The 21,190-nt window shown below is 38.8% G+C and overlaps 1 protein-coding gene across 1 annotated transcript; it reads right to left on the bottom strand.

The window, feature by feature from the left end:
* Positions 1 to 5,789: 5,789 nt before the first annotated feature.
* On the bottom strand, positions 5,790 to 6,185 carry LOC112692437 (EPM2A-interacting protein 1-like). Its single transcript, XM_025567118.1, has one exon. The coding sequence runs from the start codon at positions 6,183 to 6,185 to the stop codon at positions 5,790 to 5,792; it is 396 nt and encodes a 131-aa protein (XP_025422903.1).
* Positions 6,186 to 21,190: the final 15,005 nt, after the last annotated feature.

The following is a 21,190-nucleotide window of genomic DNA, read 5'->3' as shown; positions in this document are numbered from 1 at the left end:
CACACACACACACACACACACACACACACACACACACACACACACACTTGACGCAACGTTTTACTACTCGTACTCGTACGGTACACCAAGACACGTACGGAGGTGGGTACAAGCGTTGCGTGCACGGGCGAAGGAATAACAGGGTAACAGGATTATAACGGCGGGTGGTGGTTCGCAGAGATGCGTGTTTGTGTACGCGAAACATCCGTCTGGAACGTAACGAATAATGCGATCGCGGATAACGATAATTTTGACCATTGTACTCCGGTTTGTGTGCGCGTATTGTAAAGCCGGGACTCGTGTATTTGACGTATATTTAGTATTCGTGGATACTCGCCGAGTAGTGGGAACGGAGTACTTATACGAAAATTCGGTATTCATTATTCGCCAACTTCCCGCGGATTGTCGTCAGTAAAAGTGACACAGGTCGAAAAGAATTTAATTACCAAAATAAATGTACGTCGGTGCATTCCCACGACACGACGAATATTTGCCCGTCGGTTGTTTTTTGTTATCACTCTATCAGTTATCAGCCGTATTATCAATTGATGAATTGTAATTCCAATCAATTGGATAATTGGATTAATTTAAATAAAATCTAATTAATTGGTTAACGATCGCATAAATAATATTATACTTGCATTTCAACATTCAACTTGAATGATTCACGTTTTTTTTTTTTATTTTATGAGTCGATACGGCGTTTAACAGTATTATAATATACTACTAGTTACTACCTGTATAATAATAAATTGTAGTGTTAGAGATTGGTTAAACGAAACGTGTTTAGGGTTTTTGAAGCTGTATGAAAAAAAGCCATCAATTTGGAATCCAAAAAATCCGGACCACAAAAACCAAAATTTGGTTAATAACGCATGGGTTAGGATACACAACACACTCAGTTTTTCGTCCATTAATGAAGAGCTTAAATAAAAGGTGCATGAATAACGCGAATAATTGAGCTTATGACGAATACGAAACGCATCGTGGGAACGGTCCACTTGGCTATTCGTGTAACTCTTCGATTATCAGTGCATTCGCGGACATTCGTCAGATACACGAGTCGTGAGATCCCACCTTAATATCCGTACCTCCTACCCGGCGAAATTGTTCATTGTTATCAGTGGCGCACACAGGATTTTTTTCGGGGGGGAGGGTCAAGGTAAAAATATAACACATTTTACAATTAACAAAATTATGCAAATCCTTAATGTATTTTGACTTAAATAATAGCATTGGTAAATAGAATAAACTATTCTATAATCAATGATACTAGGTATTCAATAATAGCTCTTTATATTTCAAACTTGTATAATTTTTAAATTTTAACCTGCACATCGGAGAAAATTTTGAGAGTGGGGGGTTACAATTCCCCCCCCCCCCAGCGTGCGTCACTGATTGTTATCCACTAGCGACAGGTCTCGCGCGGCGGCGGGAGAATAGCTCGGGAGAACACACGGACGAATGTCGTTCGGTCGTACGCGCGGACGCGCGTTGAGCCCCACACGTATGTTTGCGATAACGGTTGGTGTTTATGAGATCTGAAATCCTCCCCCTTGCTACCCGGCAAATCGATATCCGATGATTACTGTTCTACGCGTTTCGGTCGGTTCACCTACGTTTTCTGCGTGCAGCTATTCCACGCAATAAAATATTCCGTCGGTCACGTTACGGTTTCGGGTTTGTTGCGGCGGAAGTGACGCGCGCGGTGCTGCATATAGTGCGTACGACTGTTGTACAGGACGGCCGGAGCAGCCGGTGAAACGGCATAGAAAGAGTTTTACCCGTTCGCGCACAGGATTTGAACAGAACTCGTACGCGATACACAATCCTAATTGCACGACGTGGCGACACGGCCAATCGCGTAGCAATGGGACGGAACGCAATCGCGTTGTCGGATCCGAGGGGTTTTGCGTTTAAACCGTGTACGGGCGCGCGCGCTAGTCGGACACAATTTAAAAAAACGAACGAGTATAACCGTCGGAAACGTCTCGTTTTCGGTTGTCTATTTTTATCACGCCGTATTCTCCGGCCTCGGACGTCCGCGGTTCCGATCGACGCGTCTCCGTCCACGCCGACGGACTGCCGTTGATTAAAATCCTGTTAACCGCGCAGTGATACGGCCTCCGTCCGCTCTTCCTCGGACGTATCGGTTGCACCACGAACGTTTCGAAAACCACCTATTGCATTCGTTTTGTCCCATCGTTTTGTATAATGTTTTTTATATATTTATTTTATTATATTTCATTCGTTTTCGGGTGCACCGCCCGAAGTTCCCGTATTCCGAAAACCGTACGCGGCATAATTTTGCACGTCACGCAACCGTTTGTATTGTCTACGTGTTATTTTCCTATCCGGTGTTCTTCGACCGACGTGTCGTTTGCGCGAATTGAATAACGCACAAAATGCGAACTCGAGGCGTATTAACTTTTATTCTTTACGGCTTACTACGGACTCGAGAATTCGGATTTAATTGTTTGGAATTCGAAAATAACACATTAACACACGCGTACGTTATATTTTATAAGGTTTCGGGTCCGACCTATGTTTAATTTTTTATGGCGTGTTGCAAAGCATAAAATATTTTAACAGTGTGTCACCGCAATGCAAACGTTGAGAAACACTGTTCTTTTTATACTCGTTGGCTACGGAACGAAATTTGGTTTTTCGTCATTAAAGACAAGATCAGGTCTATTTCGGATTTTGCATTTAAAAAATTAACACATTTCAAAGTTATTTTCAATCGATCAGTTTGCGATAAAAAAAAAATAATAATTATAATGGTACCATTGCCTAATCGATTACCGGAGGATATATCGGGAATCATGCATCGATACTAATAGGAGCAGCTGTTGCCTATTTCATAAGTAATTTGATATGACGTTTAAATCCTGTAACACAATGGTATAACGAGTAGTGAACAAATATGAAAAAAGATTTATTCAAATGACCTAAAGAGTAAATTATACCATTATGAATAATTCGATTATTTTAATGTTTTTCAATGATTCCGAAAGTTTTTTTTAAGCGACGATTTCGGGTTTGGATTCGAAAAAACCATTTTTTCAACAGCTGAACACAGCTCTTCGTGTGACGTGCCCCGCGACCGACATGAATACACATATATTCTAGTATCGAACGTCGAATCGTTTCAGCGGCAACTTACCACGCGCGTCGTGTACCTGTTATAACATCGACAAGAGAAACACATTCAGTTATATTGCACACCTTACGCAATAATACATCATTACAAATACCTTGTAACGATTGTTACATATTATTAATGTCTACTCATGTAATATGGTTATTGCTGAGTAGACATCACGTTAATTTACATGTTATTACATTAAGTCGCGGTTGTTCTGCCACAACGTTCGTCCGAGGTAGCTGAACTTTATAGTCCGTAAGTCTAATTTATATATGTTTATTAAATAATAACTAAAACTAAATCAATCTACATTTATTTGTAATATCAAGATCTTACCTCTTATGCTCCCGAGCTACGGTATAATATATTCATCAGGATTAGAAAACCTTCACTGAATATCATATATTTAACTGTTCATCCCCGACCACGTTACAACCTAATCAGTGTTCGATTTGACAAAATTAAAGAAGGAGGACTCTGTTTACTTTTAAAAAAAGCATCCTCAAAACTTGTTAAGCGTTATATTTATAATATAATAATAGTAGGGGGACGCTAAAATTTCTGAAAATTAGTTGGGGTACTCCGTCACCCTGCATCCCCCCACAAGTCGAGCACTGCAAGTAATGAAAAAGCTTTCGTAATAATATTAATACTACACTACTTGACCGCGTAAACGCGGTCCGATTTTTTTTGCCGTTTTAATAGTTGTGGGACTAACGTCGTCGTGCGGACAACGGGAAAACGGGGTACACGTTATACGCGTTCCACACAATTTACATCAATGTTATTGTTGTGCACGTAGTGTGTGTACGTGCGCAGTCGGAAAGGGTCGTTACAAAGTTTGCCGAAACCGATAAAGATTCATGGGACGAACGGTCGTTTCGGAACGTAACTGATATTTCGGGCGTCGCGTCGCCGTCGTTGTCTGCCCTTTATGTGTACACGGTTGAGGGTTATAATATTTTACCATGGGTCATGTTTGTTCATGCGAAACGCATAAAGTCGGCCGACATATGGTGCGCCCGGGCCCGGCGAAGCCCTAGAGTATACGATTCGTTAAGCTTTGAGCCGGTCGGCCGATTCAGGACGGTTTTAAAAAGAGATTTTATTTTTCCTTCTATTTCATTAATTATAACGACCTTCTATTACGGTGCCCCGGAATAGGTTTTCGTTATTGTTCGTTTATTATCCAACAAAAGGCCGAAAACACGCCCTTCGCATAATACCTGTACACATAAATCGTACAGCGGTGTCTTACCTCGTACGTTATATGTGTTTTCTATACACACGAGTCGAAACGAACCGAAAATCGGACGGGGAAGAAATACATTTATTTATCGGATGGTTAATCATTTTTTTTTTAAATTTTTTTTCTATTCGCCCCCACGGGTCATGTCGCCCGGAACGATGTACGGACAATGCTGCGTTTCATTGTTACGCCGACCGTTGCTCGAGCGTTATACATTTCGAGAGGTTTGCAATCATATCACGTGCGCCGCCGCCTTCGGTTAATTAATAATTTAAAACCAATACGGTCGCGTCGCCATGCTCGAAACGTCTTGGCAAGGGACTCGTCGGTTGCGATCACAGGGTTCCCCGCCAGCTAACCCTTGTCGATTTACGGGCGCGAGTTTTCGATTAATCTTGTTCGCCGTTGTCAATCGTGCACGCGCATACGGTTTTCGCACACGTACTAATGGCTAAGTTTGAACGCATTCGCCATTATCGCGATGATCATTTGGTTAAATTCTCTTAGTAATATTATAAATGTAAACATAATTTCATAATTGATATACATATAATTCTACTGTACGTGTGTATGTCATTGAACTCTTCCTAAACGGCTGGACCGATTTGAATGAATTGTTTTTGTACGCGTTTGGGTGACGCCCTGGATGGTTTAGAAAAAGTTAAAAAGTGATAGGCCCAACCCCGAAAGGTGCTCAAACAGACATTTTGAGATTTATGATAGAAATGTTTGTTTATAGATGGTTGCTATTAAAATAATATATATATATGTTGTTGATATAACATATAAATTAATATAATATTGATAATTCAGACTTCAATAGTTTGAAGAAGGGATGCGCGCTCGTGGGGAAAAAATCTCTCGGCCAAAAAGAAACGATCTGCACATACGTATATACGAGTATGTGTGTGTATGTATTTATTGAAACCAGATCGATAAGTTTTCATTATTTCGGCGACCCCGCACGCATACAAACGCACCGCAGCGCAAAGTCGAAAAACTTTTACTACGTTTTCATAAAAACGATATGATCTGCGCGACGATTGCGCGGAAATTATTTCACGTCGACCAACGCACACGTGTACAAGTGTTATTGTTATCGTGAAACACGACCATGAGAAATCAAAATACAAGTAACAATATAAATAACAAATATTTTAGTTCGCTGACTGCATGAATGGCGGGTTGATCATAACGGACGAAACGGTGTTGAGCAGTGGTGGGCAAATTTCTTTAATGGGGGGGCCACAAGGTTTAAGAAATTCTAGAGGAAGGCCAGAATTATAGAAAAAATGCATTTTGTGTTAAAGCTTTGAATTATAATATTCTAAAAACATTACAGCATTACAGACAAATGTTACAAATTACCTTTTACCTTAAATAATAATTAATTTAACTTTTATTCGGCAGCTCAACCATGGTAGGCGTGTGAGACATATGGAATTGTTTTTGATTTTCCATAATATTTTCGAAAGCAGGTTTCAGCTGTGATGAAGCAACTTTCAGCAGTGCGAAAAGGTGTTCATTAGTCAATCGGTTTTTAATTGAGTTTTTCCGCAATTTCATGGTCGAAAAAGTTTGTTCGCACACATAAGACGACGCAAACATCGCCATAATTTTCTGGGCAATTGTTTTTGGAAATTCGGCTTTCTGCAGTGTTCTATAAAAATCTAGTTTTGTTGAATTTAAGAACAATTGCTTTAAATGGGTACTGCACTGCGTTTCAATAATTTCCAACTGCATTTCTGCAGATACATTTATATATTTAAAACTATTTTCTTCGATCATTTTCAGAATATTTCAGGAATTTTATTCCTAAATTAAAATTATAATGTAAAAAAATAAAATATATAAATTATAAGAAATGCTGGAAAACCTCTGTGATTCTAATTTGGGGGCCATTACTATCCATGTCGGTGGACCTTCGGCGGGCCGGATTAAATACTTTCGCGGGCTGGAGTTGGCCCGCGGGCCGTACTTTGCCCATCACTGGTGTTGAACTTACCGACCGTAAACCTCTATATACTTGTTCTTCGGTCGAACAATTAACAATTCCCCCCGAACTCATATAACGCCCGTAGCTACTGGCCAACTTCGGTACACGATTACGTGTATGCATTTTTTACTTGTTTCTTTACTAAGTCAGGGAGACGAATATGGGTGGGCGTCCACGGGGATCGAGCGCACTAAAAAAAATTGAAAAACCGAAATACCACCAGTTACTTAGAACCGAGAACTCATCGACAACATTGATAGTTTAAAACTATGCACCGAATGAATGAACATCAAGTCGACAGTATAAGAAACGTAAACCAATTATTGTCCACGACGACGTTGTTGTAAGAAAAGCGAAAATAGCGAATTCACAAGATTCGAACAAATCAGTAGGTTATTTTAATCGAGGTAAAAGTTTTTTTTTTTTTTTACTTTCTGACGTTAATATTTTTTAACGCGTGCCATACTGATTCGATTCATTGACGATTCGATGACCTAATAATTACGTTTTAAATTTTAAACGCGCATGTCGATTATAAGTGCTTGAAATCGATCGAAATTTAACAGACGGCGCGTGTAAATGAAAACGACATTTTCACTTTAAAGTTTATTTGATTATCATAAGCGGAAAATTTACGAAAAAAGGAGCCCTTTGCGTGTCTTTTTTTTTTTTTTTACTCCCCGACAACCACGCTGCTGACATTTAAACGTTAAAAGTGTTAAAAGGTTATGCTTTATATATTTTTAATATTATAAAATTACATTCACAGACTTAATGTCGTTTGACTGCCCCACGAAACGTAACGCGCACGAAAGATAAACGACAAACATTGTTCTGAAACTTTTACAGCGCCCACTAAAAAATTATTATTGTTTTGAGATTATTTCGACAAAAATACTATGTTCTTCGCAGCCGTACACGTGCTTGCATGCCCGATAACCACGTGGTTTAGCTGAACAGAAACTTCCGAGATTTATTTTTTCCATAGTTTTCGCCCGGCACGCCTCCACAAATATTTACAATCTATTTATCACGATCAGAATACAGTACTACTCGTGTTCAACAACAACAACTGTAATAATAATCGCAACAAAATCATTATTAACAATTCCGCGACGTTTCGCGTGAAGTAAACGTCGTTTTGCGCGGCGCTATAATATTACCACGCCTAATAATACGATAACTCGAGTGTTTCTTCGAAGCGCAATAATCCGTACCGCGCCCACACGACGGACTTTTGAAGTTTCCTTACCGGGACGGTGCGTGAGTCGCATTTACACGTTTAATATGTGCATAACGAAACGACGTTTACGAATAAACTTTCGTCGGAACAAATGCGCCAGTCGCGACCAGATGTGTCCGTGACAAGTTTTGTTTTTCTGCTGATTAATTACGATATATACCTATATATAATTTGCCGGCGAGCTCCGACGGCGAGTATAAATAATGTAGTCTTTTAAAACACATTTTTCAAGTACAGCGCGTATTGTCACTGTGCAGTATATACACGCAGTGCGCAAACAAGAACGATTGTCGCGTGTAATTTTGTCAAAATAAATAAACGCGCATGTGACGGTCGTTGTAGGTGTACAGAGTGTCGGTGCGAGCGGCACGACCGTATTCAAATACAACTTCAAAGCGCCAGTGACCTGTACCACGCGCACACAATGAACTTTCGAAGGTGCCCTAACATTGCACGACCTCGCGAAGCTCGTTTTAAACGCATAACCAGGGCCGGCCCAAACAAAAATAGTGCACTAGACAAAGTTAAATTTTGCCACCTCTAAAAAAAAATATGTAATCTCTCCTCCTATTTTCATGTGATATATCTACATAAAAAAACATAATTTTAATCACAAAATGTACATTACAAATTTAAATTGTTTTCTGTATATATGTAACAGAGACTTAAAAATGATTTCCATAATTATTACTCAAAATCCATCATTCTATTGCTATCGCGACTGTCGGAAATCGCGGAAGTGATTGTGTGGTTATTTATATTTTTGGAATAATTGAAAACGTCCAGCATAGACTGTAATATAAAGTAATACAATAACTTTAGATAGTATTATTATATAGATATAAATGGTTTTCACGGATGATTTAAACATTTTTCTTACACATAAAACACCGATAGCAATAGAAATGTGGGAGTTGATTTTGAAAATGCCGTCCCTACTGAAGTGCCGCTTAGGGCAGGTGCCTAGCTCGCCTACACCTTAGGCCGGTCCTGCGTGTAACGATACTGTAACGCGATTGAAAACGGCCGAGATGATAGAAGACTTGTTCGTGAATCAAAAATACAACGCGTTCGTCCGACCGTGTTCGTTTCCCCGCGAGATTTCGCACGCGTACCCGTTGTTTCGTGTACGCGCCTATAATCGGCTGTGTACCTGTTGGTTTGTTGTTCTCGCACGTAAATGTAACCGCGGACGCCACCGCGAGAACTTAAATGTTAAAATATCCAAGAGCTTTTGACTCCCGACGAGTTCGGTTCGAACGGACCGGGTAATCTTTCGTAAGACGATTACACAGCGGTCTGCATGAATAATGTAATTACAACACACGAAACGAGTGAATTCATTGGACGTAGTCTGAACCCACCGCGTATATATGTAATGCGTGTGTATATGTGTGTGTGTGTGTGTGTGTGTGTGTGTACGATTAATACGATTTGTGAGCGTTAGATTTATGACGGGAATCTCTCCCGCGTAGTATAAAAGTTTAGTCGTGAATGAGAGAGAAAGATATAAAGATAGTAGCGGTAGAATAACTTGAAATAATATCGACGAGATAGTGTTGGGTACTTAAATGTTTTCGTTCGCGAAGCCCTTATGTTCCTAAAAAAAAAAATACGGAGCTCCAAAAATCAGGAATGTCAATTTGAGATAACGATAATAGGTACCTAAAAAATTATTTACCTAATAATATTTTATCAAATTCGTCAATATTTTCATTAATTGATTCTAAATACTCCTTTAACAAGGCAAAATTATCAATTTTATATTATTATATTATGTATGAAAAACACACCGACTAAAATGTATTATTATTATTATTATTTATTTTAAAACTCGGGATTTGTCATATGCTGTGAAAACTATGATAATTTTACAAGTTATTGATAAACGTACTTAATTTAATTTTGTGAAAACCCGTACATTAATTGAGCGATTCAAATAATCGTACCAGTGTTTGATAAATAAGATGTATAATAATAATTTAATTTAATTAAATCAGATGTGATCACGTAGCTACGAAGCCCCTAGAATGATCGCAGTTTGAGAACCGCTGAGGTAGTGTTAGACGTTAGTCTCAACAAGTTATTACTTCGGTCGGTAAAAAATAATTCGGACAAAAGAAACGTTGTGCAATGTTTCCAAACAATTTAGCAACGACGATGTATACACAAAGATGGTTTTATAGGACATTATATACACGGCTCTATCACTTCAATATTCGTTTCGCAAAACGGGTTCCATTCCATTTGCGTACGTACAGAACTCGCGATCCGCTAAATCAGAAGTATTAGCCGTTTGTCTTGAACATCAGAACAATCGTCGTTTGTGTACATAACAATTTTGTGCGCACATCCGACAAGGTTATGGGAAAATAAATGTAATAAAACAAATAAGAAATGGCGACACACCAAAAGAAAATCAATCTAGACGGGAACGGATGAAAGGTGTCGCGTTATTTAGTCGCGAACAATTTATTCGCGGTACAAAAATAGCACGAACAATTTAAGAGTATAAAATAATATTGGAAATGGTGCTTCAGATTAATCTTACTCTAAGGTTATTTAATCTTACTCTACTACTTGTACACTTGTTAGAATTTCATGTGCGTGTTAAATATATTATTCAAAAATATATTTTTTTTTTCATTATTGATTTTAAAGTATGTCGTTGAAGTATGTGTTAAGCCAAAAATATGAAAATTTAATAGTTTATAACCGTTTATCCATAGAAATTCATAGGAGAATCACATTACTTTCAATTAATATTTGAGTACTTGGAATTGTTATAATTTAATCCGAAAAGATATTCCACACACCAAAAGTGCAATATTAGGTTGGCATAATTGTTTTAATTCAATGTTGAATTTAGTTCACCCATCCATATTGTCTTTTATTGACGCGTTAAAAAAAGAAAACGGTTTAAATCAACTCAAAGTTAAACAAGTAATTATTGGATATTTACCTTCTAAAAAAAGGATGTATAGAGATTCAGCTTTGCGAATTAAAAAGTTGCTAACCCAATTCGAAGGTAAGTCTATTGAAGGATATTTTCTTCGAATATAGCAAAATAATTAATTGTTTTACTGACATTTATTTTACTAATTTTTGACATTTTACCATAACTTTACCTTTATATTAAAGGTATTTTACTGATCAGTGATAATACATATAATAGACTAAACATTTTTAAGTTAATAATAGTATAAAATTATATTGTATTTTAATACATCACTTCACGTTTTTTTTTTAATCTGCGCTCTTGTTAATGCGATTAAATTGCTCGCGGCCAATTTACCTTATTCTTACGAAGCGCAATAATTTCACCGCGACCAAATCACGTGGACCCGGATGAAACCGTGTTCCTTGTATACAAACGATATACGCTTTAGCGTGCGCGCAAAAAGTATTTTAATCAGACAAATTCACGTTATACACGGATACAGTGGCCCCTGAACATGTGTGTTGCACACATCACAAACGAGTAAAATAAACCGTTTATCTGATAACGATTTACGCAGGTTGTCACGGTAAAATTGGTCCAAAAATCATGGTCGGAGTTGACGAAAACGTTGAAGGTTATGAACGAAATCCGAAAGGTTACGCCGAATGTTACACTTGTCGTCGTCGAGTATCCACGCCGTGCACACCGGATACATTGCCACATTTGATATATGTCTTGCGCACAGAACAAACGATTAAAATGCACATTTTCCTTAACGACCATTTGGCTGTTGCATTGTAAAATAATGGTCAACATCATAGTGCCAACCGGTTCAACTTCTATTAATACGTATTTACCGTATTATTTTTTTTTTGTTTGTTGAACGAAATTTGTTTCGTTTACAATCTGTGTTCAAGTTTTGTACATTTTGTAAATTTGATGATTTTCCAAAGACACGGGAAGAGGAAGTCACCCATCGACGACACCTTATTTAATATATTTACACAAAAATGTATTATGATTTTGACTATGAAATCGCTGCTACGACAATCAAATAGTTGTTAGGAAAACGATGCATTTCACTCGAAAGTATTATTCACTCACATCCGGACAAAATATTAACATTATGACTCTCAGCGATAAGATATCCAATCTCCATAAAAATTGTAATATTTCCAGTCTGTTAATGTGAAAATATAATATGTTAACATCACATGATATATTTTAATTAATAACGCATGTCCTCGTGGAAAAACTTCTCCACGTCCGAAGACGTCCCATATGATAAAATCATAATAACAATAATGATACATAAGCTCATGCGACCGTTTCCAGGATTAAATTTAAATCGATTGGAAAATTATACAGTTCTGAAATACTGTTTTCCGGAGCGCCGTTAAAACCCAATATTCATCGGACTTAATAGCAAAACATGCAGAGCGTGAAAACACGAAAGTCAGTGTCGACAAACAGAAATATATTCACGCCAAAAACTGAAATCGGTGCCAGAAAAACGTAAACCGGTATAAATATAACATCATAATCGTGTAATCTGAAACCAAACGCCGTGAAGGCGCCTACCTAAATATTAATTTTGAAACGTGAATATCGTCGGTAAAATATAATGATTATGCAAATTGAATGTTTTGATTTTCGATCAGATAAACAATCGTTAAGTTATTTTTATCGCGAGTGTCACTTTAAATCGAACACTTGGCATCTCGTAGGTGTTAGATGACGTTGTTCACCGTACCATTTCATATTAATTTATTGTCCGGGTTCAGTAATGCGACGAGGATTTTGAAAACGTATTCGTCACGGGGAACTACGCTGCCGGCATCGATTTTCTTAGACTTTAACCCTTCCGAAAGACATCCGGGGAACCGGATGGCCGGAACCATTGAACGTTGACGGGCATATCGTTATTTCATTTCTGAATGGGCGTGAACGTGAGTAAACCAATTACGGGCGCATGGATTCGGATGGGTTTTCGAAATCGCGTTTCCGTTCAAACGCAATCGTCGAGCACAAAACACGCGTGTACAAACGTAAACCTGCAGCTGTAACGATAACGGGCGCCGAGGATCGCAAATATAAACGGGAAGAGTGCGGCGAGTGGTGAAAGCTCCGGCTACGATCGCAATCGTGATCGGAATGAACTTTTTTATTCTTCCGGTTTCGAAACGCGCTCACGTGTACCTGCCGTGCAGCTGCGGTACTGTTTCTCGGTGGCCTGAACATATTGGACGGGTGGTATTGGGGCTGCTCAAACGATCGAATAACGGTTTTACAATAAATTTTATATCGATTTTATAAATCGAACAACGGTTTCGGGTCGAGCGACGGTGTACAACGAAAGAATTGATTAATGTTATCGCAGCGAAGGCGTGTTGGATGCGTTGTTACGTCCGTTCGACGGGAAGCGACTTCCAAGGTAGGAGGAAATCGCGTAGGAAATAAATCGAGATAGAACAAAAACGTTGGTAAACCGCAACATCACTCGTTAGTGTCCTCCAGAGACTAATTGTTGAACCTCGCAGTCACCCACCGCAGCGGAGGCAGACGGAGGAGATGCATGCCGTCGAGCTTTGTTCCGTTAATAATACGACGTTGTAATGCACAGTATTGTCAACTATGAAAAAACGAGTACGTTTCCGCAAGTCGCCACTCGATTCGTCACGCGGTGCAGTCGGGCGACTTCTGCGATGATAACGATAGTAATAATATAAATAAAAATAATAATAATAATACAATATGATATTAATTGTTCGTGTTCGGCGGCGTTTATTGTGAAAATCACGTTTTCAACCTCGACGTTTCACTGCCGCCGTCGCCGGAACAATAGTTTGCCGGTACGTATAATGATAATAATAATCGTATTAACAATATAGAACCCGACCGAGGAACGATGACGGAGAAGGAGGAGGATTCAGAAATGTGGACCCGGTACAAAAGATTCGTGCAAATCGCGGGCCCCGACACGCCTTTGCAGCGGCGACCGGTACGGGATTTTCCTATTGTCTTACTGCAGCCCGTACATACCGACCTCAAAGACGTCGTTTTTTTTCTTTGCTCTCTTCTCATATTAATCTCTCGGATATGAAATATTCGACAATCGGCATTCTTGTTTTTCTTCGGCTGCTGCTGTCGTTTATTGTTTCCACGTATAATATACTTGCATTGACACGACGCGTAACGATCAGGTGCCGACGTGTCGATATCTCGAAAACAAAAAAGAAGTCGAATCGAGTGCGTGGCAAACACACGAAACCCGTGCGAGTTTGAACATGTACGCCCTTAACATGACGAGAATCAATACGGCTGGCGTTCGTTAATTTTATCGTTGCGATTTACGTTGAATAATATTAATAATATTTAGGATTGCTGTCCAGGGCGTGACATTTTTTAGTTCACATTTTTGTCATTAAAATTCGCACCTCGTTCGGGGGGAAACCATCAAAAACCACCTGGTAACGAGGAGCAACCCTTAAATGTAAAAATAAAAAATAAAATTTTTAAATTACAACACATTTACGTTGTGGTAATTTATACCTGAATGAGGGAACACATTTTGGGCTTGGAAAAAAATCCTCAAGAAGGTGTCGCGTTTCATTGAAAAATGCAAAAGTCATCAACATTGTTTTTATTAAAGGTGTACGTGAATAAACATTACGAATTCAAGCGAAACGTTGCGTATTATCAGAACCAGGCGTTTTGATGGTGCACAAACGAACAGTACACATTATCTTTGCATCGCGGTGTACAATCGCAGCGCATACAGTATAACATATCGGTACGCTCGTGTTACGCGTATAGATGATTGTTATTATTATATATTGATCGAAAACGCGATTATTATTTTATCATTTATTTTTTTATTTATTTTCATTTTGCCGCTATCGGTCGGCGAGTCGTCAAGAGGACTGTGAAACCATTGTGTACCGCGACTGCACGTGTACCTAGCACACAATACGCATGCAGAACAATATGTATAACAATTCCCGAAATACGATTCCGGTCCGTTATTGTTTTAAATAATGTACCTAACGTATCCAAGGACCTCCTGTAGTAAATTTAGTACAGTAATTATTATTATTTCGATTGCCAATGGCTCGCCGCGGCCATGTAATCGAAATCGAACGTTCGAAACGCGCACAGAAAAATCGTTCACGAATGTTGTTGACGTTCATTGTGTTTTTTTTTTTTTTTATTATCACCCGCGTAAGTCGTTCGAGTGCTAAACATTCGTAAATATATTTTTTTAATTTTTTTTTTTAACGAATGTGTTTAACACTAGACTGCATCGACGTCACCCGGTGACGATTGGGGACAAAAAAAAAAAAAAAAATAAATAAATAATAAAGTTAAAAAACACTATACGCGCTCAGTTTAAAACAAATATAGTAGTGTACACACTCGGTTAGGTTATATAATGCGGTATATTTTTATTTTTAACGAATGCAATATTTTTTTATTACGATAATGTATGCTTGGCGTGCGACCAGATGCGGATACGTTGTTTATTTTTACGAATAAAAAATAAATACTATCCCTTTTCCCCCACGTCGAGTGTAATATGATTGAATACGTTATATACGCCGTGAACGCGGCATATACTGCACTCTATTGCTGCGGCTTATCGCGTTGGTTGAAGAAAAAGAAAACCAAATAAACCATAATTTATAACCTTGTTACTCTTGTATTCTTGAACAAATATTGTCCTTTTTTGAAAAAAAAAAAAAAAAAACAAACGATAACAATCGTGAAAAATATAAAAGTATTGCCGCTTAATTCAACGGTCATTATATTAGTTAAATACCGGCACACGTTACAGCTCGGTTAATTCTGAACGATGAGAAAGATCTATTCCACATACCTACTGCGTAGTTGAATAATAATTACCGGAATGATGTGTTCTACAAACAGCGCAATTCTTCTTGGTGCATCGAATCGTCGAATAACAATCACACACGTCGTTTTCAAGACAAAACGACAGGAAGAATAAATACAACTCTATATAGATACAAAATATCATAGTTCAGTAAAATTGAGTTGAAAAACAACTAAAATGCTTAGCGGATTTTATTCTGAAGTTTTAGAATAATATATATTCGTACAAATTATTGTTTATAATACATATTATTCAGTACAAATAAGTTTCTTATTTTTGTTCAAGCAAGTTTGCAAATGTTTTCCCTATTCAAGTCGCGCAAACTTTTACGTTAACAAAATAAGAGAGAGATTAGTAACTTAAGTCAACTAAACCTACATTTCCTAGACAAACAAGTTTTGACGAGTTAAAATAACAACAAACTTGATCAGCGTTGACTATACATGGATATACGGTATTTAATCCGTACAACAGTGATCGCAACGGAAGTCCATTGTCCCGTAGTAGTATTTATTAATCGTCCGGTCGAACCGAAATCCAAACGGACTCTGCGGTAGTGTTTGGAACGATAAGTCTGTCCGGTATACCGAATCGTTTCTAACGGCGGATCACACGTATTCCACCGTTTGAGTTTCGAATAATTCGTTCGGGACCGAAGTACTCGAATACATGTGATCCGTCGTTAGAAACAATTCGGTATACCGGACAGACTCATTGTTCCGAACACACATAACCACAGCCGTTTTTATGGTAAACGAGACCTCACGATCTTATGCATGTACCGGAGACCTTCAAATGCGTGTACTTTTTTCTTATACACGTCATTTATTATTGTTAGATATTGAAAAACTTGATTAAAAAAAAACTAAAAAATAGTTAAAGCTATGATATCTCATACATAAAACGTAATTCTTGTAAATTCAGGGCCGTCCGAATCCCGGGGCCCTGGATCGTGTATATTAAATCTGGAACATTGCGTAAGATAATAATAATATATTGGGTTTCGCGTCCGTACGAGGTGCGTCCCGCGAACGGCTCAAAAAGGGCGGCCGCCGTGAACGGAAAAAGAAATTATGATACGGCACCGGAGGCTTATAGGCGTGAAAAAAAAAAAAAAACTAGTACTATGTATAAACATATACACGCGTTTTAATAATATGTGCGTATATTATATGCATTAAACGTGCCAAGGCCGAACGTTTTTCGGCGTCTCTACGCCTATAATATATATATATATATATATATATATATATATATATATATATATATGTATATGTATATGTATTTGTGTACAGTTGAAAAAACATTCGAAACGTTTTGCCGTTGAAATAATAATAATGAAAAAAAAAAAAAATGATAATAACGTAGTAAAAATAATACGCTGTTTCGTTGTTATTGTTGTTGCACGAAGTTAACCGTGCGAAATGGTCCGCGTCCCGTCGAGATATGCATTATTCGATTTTGCAAAACGCCGCGGTCACTGCTGTCGATCGTCAAATACGGTACAAACGTGTACGCAACGCGTTCGTGCACACAATACTATTACGTGTGCGTGCGATTGAGTATTTGTATTTAGTGTTTGTACGGATAATATGCAAAACGAATAAATTATTAACTACGCTAGCGATTATTTTTCTTTTCCGAGCGAACACGACACGTTTTGTGCTCAGAGACGTGTGCACCGTGGACAATAGATTGTAATGTTTTGAGGCGATTTTGAACGTTCGAGCGAACCTGCGGATTACATTGCGCGCGAAAAACCGAATCGTTAGAAAGTCCCTTGATTATTATATGTACGATTGTATAATGTGGATGTATCGTTAAATCGCTAAATCGGTTTTAAGTTGTTTTTTTTTTTTTTTGTTTGTTTTCAGAAGCTTAACGAGGACGTCCCAGCACTTGGACGTGCTACCAACACAGTTCCTAGCCGAAAAACTAAGCCGAGGAACACTCGAAAATTCACCGCTAGATCTGTTACGCAATGTCAACGTGTGTACCGCGTTCGTATAATCGGAAGCGAATCACTGTTGCGAATGTATTCATTTTTTTTTTTTTTTTTTATTTTGGTGCGTCTCGATCGAGCTATACTAGTCCGCAGTGCCGCGTTGCATGCGACATGGTTGCGGAAATCGGATTTGTCGGCGAGGGAGCGACGAACAGGGATGTGCCGGTATTCGCGGGTGTTTTTGAAGTGTCTCTCACCCGTCAACCCTTTCGGCGCGACACGATACTTGCGTCCGTTTCTCAACACGTCGTCGTGCGTTGAGCTGCGGCCATCGACCCTTTATTTTTCACCCGAACGGCATCCGATACCGGCGACGGCCAAGGAGGGCCCTAGGTGCGAGAGAACCGTGTACGGTTCGAGTCTTTTGCTGCAAATACGTAGCGGCGTGCCCGTAGAAAAACAAAAAAGTTTTCCCAGGAGGAGTGCGCCACGTGGAATCGATCAACTTTGTATTGAATCATTAGTTATGGCATTGTAGTATTGTGCACACGTTACGATACGTCTATTGTTACACGGTCATACCTCGAGTTTTTCAGCCCGCAGAGCCGGTTATTTTTTTTTTTATATATTTTTTCTTTTGTGCACTCGGAGACCATGGATCGCTCGCATGCGTATGATTAGCATAATCGTATATTTTACGTGTTATATATATATATTTATATTATTCGATCGGAACAGCAGCAGTCGAAACGATACGGACGCGCTGTGTATATTATAATTATACGTCGTGCACGCGAAACGCATTTATTATCATCATCGTTATTATTGTTGTTATTGTACACACAACCCTCTTCGTTGATAAGCCTCGGGTTTTCGCCGACGGGGACAAACTTTCATTAGCCGAGCTCATACATAATACGACGCATAGGACACAATGCGGCAGTGAGTGTTTGGAAAATCGCTTAGACACTGTGAAAGATGGTACGCACATGCTGTGTGCATGTGTATATTATATTACGAGAATGCGTGTACCATGAAAAAAAGTCATATTTTCATTTTTAAACTTTATGTTCGCATTATACGTATGCGCATAATACACGCTGAAGTCAAGTGCTGTATTGACAACGTCTGAAATAGGCGACGAGGATATAAAATATTAAAATTAATTATACTCTTTTTATGCTTTTTAGTTTATGCGAGCATACGTAAACACACACACACACACACACACACACACACACACACACACACACACACACACAATCTAGGCATACAATTTCGTCGGCTTCAGAACCATGAACTACACGTCGTCTACGCCGTGGTACGTAATAATGATGATCACGACACGTGAGGTAAATTTTCTTTTCACGGTTTTGTTTTGTAACGCTAGTAGCTATTTTAAACCTACCAAATGACGTTTCTTTTCGCCATCTACGATGATGATGCTATACTACAGTCTCGTATGGTATTCTAACATATTGCCGTCTATTTATGGGTGTGTGCATACGACAACCGTTACATCGCGAACTTGCGAAGCAGTTATCGCAACAAAAAAAAAAAAAAGCGCTCTAGACGTATTTCTGCCGACGGATGAAAAACATTTCGTTACTGTGCGCGTCCGCGTGATGGACATGTTCGATCGCGGTCATTCATCCGTTTCGCATCGCGAATTTCCGCACAACGTTTTAGAATCGTATCGGTGGTGCCTACGGCAACCATACGGCCGATAACATCTTGTTCGACTGTACGTACCAGATCCATCTTAAGAGCAATGCAAAACGAAAAAATATAATTTCGTTCGTCGAAAATTCATTTCAGATGCAACGAGATAAGGCACAGTGGTTTGAAATAAAATTAACATTTACGTGTACACCGATCCATCAATCAATCAAACTTGCATCATAGGTATTCTGCGGCCATTCATTCTATTCGTGATGTTATAAATTATTTATAAACATTATCGAAAACATATTTTACACATTATTCATTGCACGTATTATACAATGAAAATGACAAAAAAATCTTATTACATCGTTTGCTAATTTTTCTTTTTTTTTTTTTTTATTAAACCTTTGTCTGATTTTGTATTTTTCTAATATAAGTTTCAGGTCGTTTGAACTTTAGGACCAAGTCTAGGAGTAATTTTTAATTGAAATCTTAAGAAGTTGTTTATAATTATATCTCGAATAAAATGATGAGAAAAAACCGAAAATATAAGTATATAAAATGTTAGTTTTTTTTGTTGGACTTCCTTTGTCGCTTCATTAAACATCAGACGGTCGATGAAGGGATACAAATGTTTGGTATGTATCGTTGTTTGCAATAGTTTTCTGAAATAGATATCATTTTCTGTAGAACCGTGTATCGAAAAAATCGTACTATCGAAGTGTTCAATTTATTCGTGTGGTTTTCACGGGTTAATTATTTTTTTCGGAGCGAAGTAAAATTAATCTAACGTGATAATGCGTCAGACAGAGTATATTTATCCGAAAAAAGCACTTGCCCAAAGATCCGAACACTCACAGGATGACTGGTAAGAATACAGAGTCCATATTACTTATTATATTTTATTGCATGTCTACCAAAACACGTTACATAACAATAATTGCATTACGTACTACCGATGCAGCGAATCAGATCGACGTGATTCGATTGGACATCACCGTCGAACCCTCTAATGATAATAATGTAACAAAATATATTATACACGAACAGCTGATGGGTTTCGAAAAAAAATGTAGTGCAGCATTTTGTATTTATTTATTTAATTTTTTTTTTTATCAAAACCATTCGACGCTGATTCGTATGGGGTTTATTTGTTTTCGTTTTTTCCCCTCTACCGACGACGATCGTTTCAACTTGCACGCCAGCGACTGTTCAACGAGACCGTTCCCTGCTCCGCGGCGCCCACCATCATTTTTCACATCAAGTCCTGCGGACCTTATCTTCCACCGCGCCGCAGCACTTATTATTATTGTTATTATACGTCGAGAGGTTTTTTTTTTCGTGTGAGCACTCGTATGCGCGAGTGCGTTTGTACATTCGACGAGGCGTGCTCGTACACACCCGCCGCGAGTGTAATTTCGAACGTGCACGTCTACGCGCGGCTTTGCTACGGAGCGAGAAACAAAACAACAAAAAAAAAAAAAAAAAAAACGGATTGAAAAGAATCGACGTCGGCAGATATCAAATCGACCGCAGCGTCCAACAGCTGACGTATACGTTTAATATAGTGAGTGCGCACGAACGAACCCCATCGGGATTGTATCCTGCACCACGCGTGTATCTGAGACACGCACGAGCAGTCGAAACCATAATTCGTATGTACGCGTTTCGACCGGCGTACTCGACGCAGAACGTAATGTGCACATCGTTTTGCGTGCGACGTACATCCATGCGAAAAACTGACCACCACTGGACGGTCCGCGATAGTTGCGGCGACCGACCGTTACGGTTTACGCGTTTACCTCCTGTTTGTCGACTTTGAAAAAAAAGTCGCGATCAGCCCGCCGACGAGAATACAAAGCGCCGCATGAAATTCAAGTTGATCAGGTATTGGCCAGGGGATCGATGCGTGGTGTAATGATTGACGTTGATCGACATCGTGTAAAGGTATACACACGTCGATATTGCGTTTGGTGATGGAACGATGAATTTTCGTCCTGGATCATCGCTGCAACGATTGCCGACGATCCTTTTCGTGCGCAACAAAACCGTCTGTGCTGTAGGGTTTCGGGCGTTCCGCGCGTGTAGCAGCAGAGTATGTCATTCGAAGCT

Source organism: Sipha flava, unplaced genomic scaffold (assembly GCF_003268045.1).
Source record: "Sipha flava isolate LNK unplaced genomic scaffold, YSA_version1 73_pilon_pilon, whole genome shotgun sequence".
In the NCBI taxonomy this organism is placed as follows: Eukaryota; Metazoa; Arthropoda; class Insecta; order Hemiptera; family Aphididae; genus Sipha; species Sipha flava.
Note: the sequence above shows the minus strand (reverse complement) of the source record. Positions and strands in the feature narration are given on the sequence as shown.

Coding starts and splice junctions, on each gene's coding strand:
- LOC112692437 (XM_025567118.1), bottom strand. CDS start 6,185: ATGATCGAAGAAAATAGTTTTAAATATATAAATGTATCTGCAGAAATG.